Raw genomic sequence first — 13,625 nt, 5'->3', positions numbered from 1 at the left:
CTCCAGTACTGAAAAAGATTCTTTCAGTTTTTTGTTATTTGCTTAATTTGTTTTGGTTATACAGTGCTGGGGAGAAAAATCTTAAGTTTTTGATAGAAAATTTGAAAATAGAAATCTATTTAAAATAAATAAACTTTACTTTTGGTAAAACTTTGGTAAGGGATGTATCCAAAAGTTGTTATCAGTTCTGAATTTTGGATAGAGTTTAGAATAGGAGATATTTCTATCAAAACCTGTGGGATAAATCCCCAGAAGTGCTGGATCAAAGAGCAAATCAGTTATCTACCACTACATGACAAATTATCCCCAAGATTTATTGCCCTAAAATTGCAACCATTATAAACATGGGTGGACATATATTGCTGTGGTATGATTCTTTTAATTCTTTTGGGAAGATCCCCAGCAGGGGAATAGCTGGGTCAAATGGGACCTCTAGTCCTAGTTCTTTGAGGTATCTCCATACTGATTTCCACAGTGGTTGCACCAGCCTGCACTCCCACCAACAATGGAGAAGGGTTCCTTTCTCCCCACAGCCCCACCAGCATTTGTTATTGGTTGATTTCTTGATAGCAGCCATTCTTTCCGGGGTGAGGTAGAATCTTAGTGTTGTTTTCATCTGCATCTCTCGAATGATCAGTGATGTTGAACATTTTTTCATATATTTATTTGCTGCTTTTACTTCTTGTTCTGAGAAATGTCTGTTCCTTTCAGATGCCCATTTTTGAACTGGGTCTTTGAATTTGGGGGGTCTGATTTTTTTCAGTTCTTTGTATATTCTAGATAGTAGTCCTTTGTCTGAGGTACAGCTGCTAAAAATTTTTTCCCACATTGTAGGTTGTCTGTTATCTCTGTTGGTGGTTTCTTTTGCAGTGCAGAAGCTTTTTAATAAGATGAGATCCCAGTTGTTCATTCTTTGTGCTAGTTTCCGTGCTACTGAGGTTTTGTTCATACAGTTTGTAATAGCTAAAGCTTGGAAGCAGCCCAAGTGCCCATCGACAGGAAAATGGATAAAGAATATGTGGTTTTTTTATAAAATGGAGTACTACTCAGCCATAAAGAATGAGAAACTAGAGTCATTTATAGCTAAATGGATGCATAGTGAGGCCATACTCTTAAGTGAAATAAATAGGACACACGTGTAAATACCGAATAGTTTCTCTAGTGTGAGAAACTGATAGTATAAATAAGGGTTAAAATGCTTAAAATGAATAATTGATGATTTGAAGTAGGAAAAAAGGTCCAAAGTCATAGGGGTGAAGGAAGGGGAAGGGGAAAGGAAAGAAGGGAAAAGATAAATTATGAGAAAAGAAAAAAATGGAAATGAAATCTATGTAAATAGGGAAGGATGGAAGGGATGAAGGGCACACAGGTAATGGGGAAAAAATAAGAATCAAGATACATCATGTACAGGTACAAACACCCAATGATAAATGTAAACAAATTGTATACCTAAAATGTACCAATAAAAGAACTTAAAAAAAAAAAAGCAACCATTGACTTCACCGAGTTTCTAAGGATCAGGAATCTGATAGAGGGTTACCTGGCTAGTTGTCACTCAGGATGTTTCATGAAATTTGATCAGGCCATCATGGAGGTGACATTCATGTGCAGGCTTGATTGGAGGTGGCCAGCCCACTTCGAAGAGGATTATGCATGTGGCTGGCAGGAGCCCTCAGTTTCTTCCTGGCTCTTTGCGGAAGTCCTCACTTTCTTGCCATGTAGGCCTTTCCCTGGGGATACCTCTGGGTCCTCAGACATAGCTACTGTTTTTCCCCTTGGCAAATAATCTGAGATACAGAATGAGAGGGAAGCCACAGTGCCTTTTCTGACATAGTCTCAGAAGTCACACACTGTCACTCTGCTTTCTTCTTTTCATTAGAAAAACAATATTAAGCCAACCTACATTGAAGTGCAAGGAGCTCAGGCTCCACCTCTTAAAGGGAAGAGTAGCAAAGTCTTTAAGGGCATATTTAAAACTACCATATAGGGTATAAACATTTGTCTTTTTTTTTTTTAAATTTTTGGTACTGGGGATCATACTCGGGACCTTGCGCTTTCAAGGCAGGTGGCAGCACCACTGAGGTAAATCTCCAGCCCAACATTTGTCATTTTGAAAATATTGCTAAGTTATCTTCAATTGAGCTATACTTCTTTAGATTCCCATCAGCAGTGTTTGAGAGTTGCCAGACTTTTTTAGTGAACTTAATTAGGTTTATACCAGAAAGGAAAAAAGTAAACCCATCAGCTTATCACAGTCTGCTGTTTATGGTTTTATTTATGTGTGTGTTTCCACCACTCAGCTGGGTGCTCTTAAAGCACAAGAGACAGGAGAACATTTTTTCCAAGTCCTTATTGCCTGCAGAGGTTTCGCCTAGTGGTCTGTTTATAGTAAATGCTCAGGTTTTATTTATTTATTTATTTAGGTACTGGGGATTGAACTCTGATCCTTGTGCTTGCGAGGCAGGAGGCAAAACCACTGAGCTAAATCCCTGACCCAGTGCTCAGTTTTTAACAATTTATTTACATTTTGCAGTACTAGAGATTGAGCCCCAGAACCCATGCATGCTAGGCAGGCACTGTGCCACTGAGCTCTGTCCCAAGCTCCTTTTAAATTTTATTTCAGACACAGAATCTTGCTAAATTGCTTCTTGAGTATCTGGGATTACAGGAGTGTACCACCATTCCCAGCCAGTTTTGTTTTCTTTGCATACACGCACACACACACACACACCCCAAGCAAATTCCTAATTTTATAATTAAAATAATTATGAAATATTGTCTTAAGAACACAAGCATGCAGTTGGGAAATAATAAGTGAAGAAATTTCAACCACTCTAAAGATAGTGTTGCTGAGCTAATTCAAAGAACTGTTTTGTTTGGTTGGTTTTTGGTTTTATTTGGGGGGGGGGGTACCAGGGATTGAACTTGGGACCTTGCTCTTGCGAGGCAGGCGGTGGAACCACTGAGCTAAATCCCCAGCCCCAGTTTTTGGTTTTTGGCACAGGGTCTCACTATGTAGTTCAGGCTGCCTCGAACTCACTATGTAACCTAGACTAGCCTTGAACTTGTGGCAATCCTCCTAACTCAGCCTCCCAAGTGCTAGGATTATAGGCTTGTGCCACCATGCCCAGCCAGAACTGTTTCTAAAATACTCTTGATTTTTTTTTTTAAGTAGTTACATGGAATACCCAAATCAAATTTTACTCTCAGAAAAGGTGTTTGTGCCAGTTGTCTCACCTTATGCCATTCCCTCAATGTTTTCATTACCATAGCTTTGTATTAAATCAGGTAGTATAAATCCTCCAGCTTTACTCTTATTTTTCAAATTGGTTTTGCTATTATAAATCCTTTGCATTTCCAAATAAATCTTAGAATAAGCTTGTTGAGCCACGTGATCGGGTTAAATCACAGTGATGAATGACAATAGCATGTACCCTGGTGGGGATGACGTGAAGGGGACTTTGCCACTGTGGCACTTTACCCAAACCCTATTGTTGTCAGCTAGCTCCTTCCAAAACCAGCTTGCCAACTAAATGTTACCTGGTTCTGGGTTGCTTATCTCTCCTTCTGGAGTTAGATTCCAGGTACTCCTTGTCTCTAAGAATTGAACAAAATGAGCAAAAAGCAGTGGCAAAGCTTATTTGAAAAAGTAAAAGTGAAGAGTGAGGGAGAAACTGGCTTAGCTGATCAAGCTTGGGCCAAGTAAAAGAGGAAAAAGTAAGATAAAAGTACACCATAGAGGAAGCAGGCCAGGCTTTGGTGAGGAAAGCCACACAGCAAGCTCTTCTTGGTATCTGTGTCCTTTTAAGCTACCCAAATCTGGAGAAAACCCGTAAGAACTTCGACATTCGGGTCCTGAGAGGCAGTGCTATGATCCTACAGCTCAGCTCTAGGCCATCCTATTGAAAACCTGCTCAAGTTCTTGGGAGAAGCTCATGTACGGGGCTTTGGGAACTGTTCTGTGCATGTGTTCCAGGATCTTGTAATTTATAGATCACCTCTGCTTCCCCAGCCAACTTTGACATGCCCTAACCTCCTATGTCAATGTCACTACACCCTAGTTATGAGAAAAAGCTCAGGCAAACTCGAACTAAAGGACATTCTATACGAAATGTCTGACTAGTGTTCCTCAAAACTATTGAGCTCAGGAGCCAGGCAGGAGGATGGTCGCAAGTTCAAGGCTAGCCTGGGCTACATAGCGAGACCCTGTCTCAAAAAAACAAAAACAAACTAACAAACTCTTTTTTTTTTTTTTTTTTTTTTTTTTTAATTCTTAAGTTCATTTAAAAAAAAAAAAAGGAAAGGGCCAGGGATTTAGCTCAGTGACACCATGCCTGCCTGGCAAGCACAGGTCCTGAGTTTGATCCCCGGTACTGAAAAAGAAAAATAAAATTTAAATTTAAATATAAATTTTTTAAAAAGGAAAGAGAAATTGTCATCATAGACCCAAGTAGATTAAGAAGATACAACAACTAAATGCAGTGGAATGTATCCTAGAACTGAAAAAGGACATTAGCATAAAGTAGCAGTAATATACCAGAGCTCACCAAAGAGAGGACCTCTCTTCCCTATAAATTCAGTTTTTAAAAGCATTTTGGAATTGATAGGAAAGGCCAAGACAGCTGGAGAAAGGTTTTGTTTTGAACAGTTCCTATTTTATTCCTAGTAATTCACAAATTGCATAAAGATTCAAATTAGGAATATATATGCTAAAGTAGGATAAAATACAATATCATTAAGCAGTCCCTGCTCAAAGTTCTCATCAGAGAAGGATAAAAGTTTGGATGAAGACAGGGCTTTTCTTGAACATAGCCTTTTTGTTTTGGGGATTGAATCCATGACAATATGGATAAATAGTGGTTGTTTTCCTATTGTATTTTGTTTGATGTGGTTGTTTTGGTTGTTTAACAAAAAAAACCTCTTACTTAGGTAACTGAGGTCTTTATTTTTTTGAGACAGAGTCTTGCTGTGTAGTTCAGGCTGGCTTTGAACTCACTATGAAGCCTGGCTGGTCATGAACTCAAAATGATCCCCCTGCCTCAGCCTCCCGAGTGCTGGGATTACAGGGGTGCACAACCACACCTGGCAGTAACTGACCTCTATGCAAGTAAATCCAATGGTACATTTAAACCTGAAACATACAGTTCTGAAAATATGACAGAGAACTCTTATCAGTGTTTTCCATTGTACAACATAGTAGATCATGGTCAGCATTTTTTAAAGAATAGAATAGAAATATCAGAGTACAATGCATAAACTATATGGTTGTGTTATTTTGGGATATATTCAATACATTCCAAAATGCATTGGAAAATATTCAAAAACATTCACTTCTGTATATGTGTGTGCATTAGGGTACAATGAGAATATATACAATGTTGTGAAAATATTCAAAACATTTATATATATGTAAATGTGGAATGGGTTGCATTGTAAAATATATTTCTTACTGTAGGTACTGTAGGTCTTGATTAAAGAAAATTACTGTTTTGGGCTGGGGATTTAGCTCAGTGGTTCCACCACATGCCTCACAAGCACAAGGTCCCAAGTTCGATCCCCAGTACCAAAAAGGAAAGAAAGAAAATTACTGTTTAGATTATACAGACTTATTTGGTAGGGAGATTTTCTATCCTCTTGGTAGGAGTAGGTAGCAGTAATTTCTATCCTGTACTTGAAATACATTACTCACTATGCTACAACTATTACCAACTTGAACATATTACTATGTATTTAATTAGAACCAGTGGTAATTATTATGGAATAGCAAAAAACTGTCATATCACTAGGTAATATCTGCAACTCATTGAAGTCAGGGTAGCTTTTTCAAATACGTACAACACCACACCTCCCAAAAGAGAATCCCTACTGGTGGGAAGGCTCCTGAAGGGATGTTTCCCGTGTCTCAAGTCCATCAGGTTGAAGAAACAAAATGGAGGGCTGTGTGTCAGTTCCTAGGAAAGACGTAGCATTGTAGTTAGCGCTGATGTCTGGATTTCACCATTGTAACAGGCAAAACTAGATGGCGGAAGACAACAGTGGAGACCTGTCCTCATGGCTGTGACAGAGAAAGACTTGCTGCTTTATGACTGTATGCCATGGACAAGAGATGCCTGGGCATCGCCATGTCATAGCTACCCTCTTGTCGCCACAAGGTAAGAACCAAAGACAATATTTATCCTACTCTAAATCTAATAAGAGGATTTTTAAAGTGAATTCTATTATCCTAGTTGCCTAAAATAGCATTAAAATAGCTAAGGTAGTTGATGCAAACAAAAACTTTGCTTTTTCACAACCTACTGATCATTTTGCAGATCCTAGCTTAGAACAAATGTTTCTGTCACTGGTGTTTTTATGTGCAGTTTTTAAATTGTTGAAGCAACTTCCTAACCACTGACTTTAAGACTTGCTTAGTCATGGAGACAATAGGGGTTTTTTCTTTATTGACTGTGACTAGAAAACCACTGAAATTGTGGCAACCTTTTGACTGGGTAATGAAATCATTTAAATAAAAATGTGGTACTGTGGATAAACCACACAGCTCAGCCAAAAATGTTCTGTCACATCTCTGTTATTAAAAGTGCACAATTTTGATTCCCTCAGTAAACATTTTGTTGTTGGTTTGTTTTTATTTTGTTTTTTTTTTGTACCAGGGATCGAACTCGGGACCTTTTGCTTTTGAGACAGGCGGCACCACTGAGCTAAATCCCTGGGCCCCCTCAATAAACATTTTACCTAAAACAACAATGTTCCTAGTATGTCAGATGTGGGGAATTGATTTTGTGGGGGTTTTTTGTTTGTTTTTGTTTTTTTGAGACAGGGTCTAGTTATGTAGTTGAGGCTGGCCTTGAACTCACTATGTAGCCCACGCTGGCCCCAAACTCATGGCAATCCTCCTGCTTCAGCCTCCTGAGCGCTGGGATTCTAGGTGTGTGCCACCATGTCTGGCAAAATGTGGGGAATTGAAAGAGAAAAGAAAAGAGAAATTTAGACTTGGGAGCTAGGATGCCTTGAGGGATAATAACTATAAAACTAAAAAGCATATTCAATTTTTTTTTTACTTGAGTTCAACTTCAGTTTCACAAGACAAAAAGAAAGAAAAAACTCAAATTTAGTTTTACATAGACTTAAAGAATCAAGTGTTGCCACAATTCAAAAACTGCGCACTGAAAAAAGAGCCCTAAAGCTAAGCATGGTGGTGCATGTCTGTAATCCCAGTATTCAGCACCAGAGACAGGAGAATCATGAGTTTGAGACCATCCTGGACAATGTAACAAGACCCTATCTCCAAAAAACAAAACAAAACAAGCCCTATAGAAAAGTATTAGGTAATCAAAGAGCAAAATGATGGAACCATCTGATATATTCCATAGGGAACTTCCTGCTTTGAGGAGACAAAGAATCATGTGATGAAGAATATTCATTGCATTATAAGATTTTCATTTTATATAGACTTTACTTCAACTTGCCAAGTTTCTTACACATATTATTGTTTTAATAAAACTGTAATTTTAAGCCAGGAGTGGTAATGCACACCTGTAGTTCTAGTGCTGTAGGAGGCTAAGGTAAGAGGATTGCAAGTTCAAGGCTAGCCTGGGCAATTTAACAACTTATCAATACCCTGTCTCAAAATGGAAAAGGACTGGAGATGTAGTTCAGTGTAAAGTCCCTGAGTTCAATATCTAGTATCATATACAACACAGAGTTTCACACACACACATACATACACACACTATATGTATAATTTTAACTGGGCCCTGTGGTATAAACCTGTAATCCTAGCAATCAGGAGGGTGAGGGAGAAAGATTACGGCAAGTTTCTGGCCAGCTTGCACTACAAAGTGAGACTCTGTCTCTAAATAAATAAATAGGCAGAGTCAGGAGGAGAAAATTCAAAGCCAGCCTGGGCTTTACATAGTTCGAGGTTGGCGTGGACTACATACCAAGACTACATAGCTTTCCAGAAGTATCTCTATAATTTAGAGCTGGAACTCGTAGTTCACAGACTAGAGATACAGGATACACTGAGACTCAGAATACAGAGTTGTACATTCTTTAATTCCTTTAGGGTAGAAGAGTTTTACAGAAGAGTGAGTTTAACCATCAGTTTCTCTGCATTTTTTTTTCTCTGCATTTTTTAATACTCACTAAATTGTAATCCTGAAGTCAAGTACTAAGACTTAGTTATCTTAGCACTTCACCTATAGTAGGCGCTCAATAAATCTTAAGTTCTATTACTGAATTATAGTTACCCTGTCACGGTTACATTTGGAACATGGCAGGATTCCTACAGAAATATGTAGTTATATTTTAATAGTTACAATTACAGCAATTAAATTTATATTTTCTAAAGATTTAGAACTTAGACTGTAGAGATTTCTTAAGTTTCTTAAGTTCTTATTTTTTCTTGTTTTCATGTAAGTATGAATATTGTTTCTAGTGTTTTTGTTGTTGTTGTTCTGTTCTGGTCTTGTTTTTACTTCTTCCTTCTCTCTTTCCCTTCTGTCTTCTTCACCAGTTTCCCAACATTTGTGTAATCTTCTTCTGTCCTTGCTTCTCATCTCTTCCTCTTCTTCTGTTTCTCTACTTTTTTCCTCCTAACCCCTCTTAAATTTTCTCTCCTGAGGGTAAAATTGCCATAATGAGGTAATATTTACTATATACAATTTTCTGGTTTGTTTTACATTTTTTAATATAACTACAAATATAGTTCATAAGGTTAAAGGTGGCAAATTGGTTTTTTTTTTTTTTGGTACTGGGGATTGAACTCAGGTCCTTGTGCTTGCAAGGCAGGTGGCGGAACCACTGAGCTAAATCCCCAGACCAAAGGTGGCAAATTAATAATTACCACAGTTTGTCATTTTCTAGGCTATGTTTGATGCTCTTTTTTTTTTTTTGGTACTGGGGATCGAACTCGGGTCCTTGCGCTTGTGAGGCAGGCAATGGAACCACTGGGCTAAATCCCCGGCCCTGATGCTCTTGTTATTGTTGACTGTACTACTTTAGTCAAGGTGACATAATTGTTCTAATCAGTTGCTCTTCTAGGTATCCCAAGACTGAGATTGGCTAAGGGTCATAAACAATACTATAGGCCAATTCCAAAGAACCAGGGGTGAGGCCAAATAGGCAGCAACTTCTCATCCTCAATAAATTGAAGAGGTAGAATCTTGCAACAGACTCAAAACCCAAAGTCCAGCTGCTCCTAGAAGACATTCCTGAGAAGTAGTCATTTCCTAAGGATTTTAAGCACTAGCAATAAGATACCTGCCATAAGCAATTTGCAAGCATCAACCTGAGAATTAAACTAAAAAGAAAATGAGAAGACACTTAAGCAAGATGTAACCTCAGACTTTCAGCTCACCAAAGGCAAACCCAGGGGCCAGTGAGGTGAAACAATTCAAAACCCACCCACCTGGACTTGCTGAAGTGGTTAAAGTGGAAGTAACAAAGCAGATGTATGAGGGTCTAGAAAAAATCAAATCAGAAATAGTTTCTCAGATAACTATAGAAATGGTGACCATAATGAAAGACATGCTTAATGACTCTAGAGCAGATACAGGTAATAAAAAGAGGCACTTAGGAAAATGAGGGAAACCATGAATGCCCAATATAGGAAAGAAATGGAATCCATGAAACAGATTCAAACAGATATCCAGGAGATTAAAAATTCCACTGAAAGTATATCCAGCAGAATGAGCCAACATTAGGGTAGAATATCAGATCTAGAACACAGGATTGCTGTTACCAATCATGAAAAGGAAAATTTCTTGAGAATATCAAGGGATTACGAAAAATCAATCCAACAGTTGCTAGATGATTTGCAAAGAAATAATATAATATTGAACAGAGTCAATGAAAAAGCAGGAGATACCACAAATGACATAAAAAAAAACCTATTCACAGAAGTAATGGCAGAAAACTAAACAAGCATGACAAAGATTTTAACATAACAGATAAGTTAGACATATAGACCTCCAATTAGCCATAATCAAAAATAAATCTACACCAAGGCATATAATAGTCAAGATTCCAGAAATTTGACACAGGAATTTTGACACTGTTAGAGGGCAGGGGATTTAGCTCAGTGTGCCACTGCCTGCCTTGCAAGTGCAAGGTCCTGAGTTCGATGCCTGGTACAAAAAAAGCTGTTAGAATAAAGAAACAAATCACCTATAATAGAGAGCCCATCAGAATCACAGCAGACTTCTCAACACAAATCCTTAAGTCAAAGGGAGCTTAGAGTAAAGTATTTGAAGCCCTGAAAGAAAACAACCTCCAGCCCAGATTGATGTACCCTGCAAAACTATCTTTCAAAATTGATGGAGAAATAAGATATTTCCATGACAAAGAAACCTGAAGAAATTTGTTCCACCAAACCTGCACTGAAAAATGTTCTGAAGGACATTCTAGAAAGATAAGGACTACAACTCCATGAACCCCAACAGAATGTGTCCACCAGGTAAGGCAAGTAATTAAATGAGGAATAAAAGGGAACCAACAATAGGAAAATAGCATGATGTGGATAAGTCAATACATATCAGTTAAAACCATCAATGTCAGTGGTCTCAATTCACCAATAAAAAGAAACAGACTGGCAGAATGGATCAAGAAGCAAGATCCCACAATATGCTGCATACAGGAAACACATTCAATTCAAAAAGAAATTCATTGCCGGGGATTTAGCTCAGTGGTTTCGCTGCCTGCTGTGCAAGCACAAGGACCTGAGTTCAATCCCCGGTACCAAAAAACCCCCAAAACAACAAAAAAAGAGTTCTACCTAAAAAAAAAGAAAAGAAAAGAAAAAAGAAATTCATAGACTGAAAGTCAAAGGATGGAAAAACAATTTTCCATGGGACAGGAACCCAGAGAAAAGCAGGGGTAGCCATTTTATTTGCAGACAAACTGGATTTCAAGCCAAGACTGATAAAGAGAGAGAAGGTCACTACATCCTTGTAAAGGGAACAATTCAAGAGGAAGAGATAACAAACATAAATATATATCCACCAAATAATAGTGCACATAACTATATAAAACAAATATTAATGGGTATGAAAAATCAAATAAGCAATAATACAGTTGTAATGGGGGACTTCAATATCCCACTGTCACAAATAGACAAATCAACTAGACAAACAAATCAAAGAAATATCAGAACTGAACCAAACTGTTGAACAAATGGACTTAGTAGATGTCTACAGAGTGTTCCACCCCACAACATCAGAATACACATTCTTCTCAGCTGCACACAGGATGTTCTCCAAAATAGCCCACACAGTAGCTCATAGAGCATGCTTAAGTAAATGTAAAGGAATTGAAATTATCCCATGCATATTATCAGACCATAGTGCAGTGAAATTAGAAATCAATTGCAAAAGAAACCACAAAAATTCATAAACACATGGAAATTAAGTAACACCCTCCTAAACAACCAATGAATGGGTCACAGATGAAATTAAACATTTTCTACAGTTAAATGATAATACCAGTGCAGCATATGGGACACAATGAATCAGAAAAACAGTGCAAGCTCAAATAAGCAACCTAATGTTGAACCTCAGCCTTCTAAAAAAAAGACCAACTCAAGCCCAAAGCTTGTATGAGGGGGGAAATTATAAAAATCAGAACAGAAATTAATGCAGTGGAGACAAAGAAAACAATACAAAGAATCAATTAACTGAAGAGTTGGTTCTTTGAAAGACTAAATAAAACTGACAAACCTTTAGCCAGCCTTATCAAAAAAAAAAAAGGAAGGAAAGAAAAGACTCAAATCAATGCAATTAGGAATGAAAAGGGTGAAATCACAACAGATCTTTCAGAAATCCAGAAAATCATCAATATCTATTTCGAGAATCTGTATTCCAATAAGATGGAAGAAGAGCTGGACAGATTCCTAGATACATATGAATTGCCCAAACTGAATCAAGAAGATATAAAAATTATAAGTAAACCAGTATCAGTCAATGAAATTGAAGATGTAATTAAAAACCTACCAACAGGACCAGGGATTTAGCTCAGTGGCCCCAGGCCTGCCTCACAAGTGCTAGGTCCTAAGTTTGATCCCCAGTACAAAAAAAATACCTACCAACAAAGAAAAGCCCAGGTCCTGACCAATTCACTGCTGAATTCTACAAGAAATTTAAAGAAGACCTAATGCCGCTACTTCTCAAACTCTTTAATGAAATTGAAAGGGAAGCAATACTCCCAAACTCATTTCTGAAAGCAAGCATTACCTGATACCAAAACCAGAGAAGGATCCAACTGAAAAAGAGAACTATAGGCCAATCTCCCTAATGAACAAAGACACAAAAATCCTCAATAAGATACTGGTAAACAGAATGTAGCAAATCAAGAAGATTATACACCATGATCAAGTAGGATTCATCCCAGGGATGCAGAGATGGTTCAACATACACAAATCAATAAATGTAATATATCATATTAACAGAGCCAACAACAAAAACCATATGATCATCTCAATAGATGCTTGACAAAGTCAAATACCCATCCATGATAAAAACTCTGTAGACCAGGGATTTAGCTCAGTGGTTCCAGCACCTGCCTTGCAAACGCAAGGTCCTGAGTTTGATCCCCACTACCAAAAAAAAAAAACTATAAAAAATTGGAATAGATGATCTTTATCTCAATGCAATAAAAAGCCTTCTATGACAAACAGTTAACATCACACTAAATAGACAGAAACTGAAAGCTTTCACTCTAAAATCAGGAACAAGACAAGGATGTCCACTGTCACCACTCTTATTCAATATACTTCTGGAAACATTAGCCAGAGTAATTAGACAAGAGAAACAAAAGGAATAGCGATAGGAAAGGAAGAAGTTAAATTATAATTATTTGTGGATGACATGATACTCTACATAGAAGACCCCAAAAACTCCACCAAAACACTTCTAGATTTAATAACCAAATTCAGTAGAGTAGCTGGATACAAAGTCAGTACTCAAAAATTGATAGCATTCCTGTACACAAATGACAAACTCACTAAGAAATTAGGGAAACCACATTTTTCACAATAGTATCGAAAAAAGAAAAAGAAAGAACTAGGAATCAGTTTAACAAAGGAAGTAAAAGACTTTTATGTTGAAAACTACAGTACCCTTAAAAAGAGATAAAAGAGGATAACAGAAAATGGAAAGATGTTCCTTGTTCTTGAATAGGAAGAACCAATATAGTGAAAGTGGCCATACTTCCAAAATTGTTATACAGATTTAATGCAATCCCAATCAAAATACCAATAGCATATCTCACAGAATTAGAGAAAAAAATTCTAAAATTCATTTGGAACCAGAAGAGACCTAGCATAGCAAAAGCAATTCTGGGTAACAAAGGCAAGGCAAGGGGGCATCACAATCCCTGACTTGAAATTATACTACAAAGCTACTGTGATTAAAAAGAGTGGTGCTAGCTAAAAAAACAGACCCAAGGATCAATAGAACAGATCAGAAGATGCAGAAACAACTCCAAACACACTCAGCTACCTTATCTTTGGCAGAAAACCCAAATACCTTCACTGGAAGAAAGATAGCCTCTTTAATAAATGGTTCTGGAAAAACTGGCTTTCCACATGCCAAAGATAAAAACTAGACACATATCTTTCACCATGCACTAAA

The 13,625-nt window shown here is 37.5% G+C and overlaps 1 protein-coding gene across 1 annotated transcript in view; it reads left to right on the top strand.

Annotated features, from left to right (window-relative positions):
- The window catches only part of Sntb2 (syntrophin beta 2), a 96,320-nt gene that overhangs the window by 67,177 nt on the left and 15,518 nt on the right, over positions 1 to 13,625 (top strand). Inside the window, exon 4 of the mRNA XM_004842956.4 lies at positions 6,010 to 6,152. Within this exon, the coding sequence (XP_004843013.2) occupies positions 6,010 to 6,152 (143 nt within the window). The remainder of the gene's footprint in view (positions 1 to 6,009; positions 6,153 to 13,625) is intronic.

Source organism: Heterocephalus glaber, unplaced genomic scaffold (assembly GCF_053883595.1).
Source record: "Heterocephalus glaber isolate CG9 unplaced genomic scaffold, H.glaber_assembly_v1.0 deba00000071, whole genome shotgun sequence".
Taxonomy (NCBI): Eukaryota; Metazoa; Chordata; class Mammalia; order Rodentia; family Bathyergidae; genus Heterocephalus; species Heterocephalus glaber.
The sequence above is the reverse complement of the archived record's forward strand: the minus strand, read 5'-3'. Positions and strand labels throughout refer to the sequence as shown.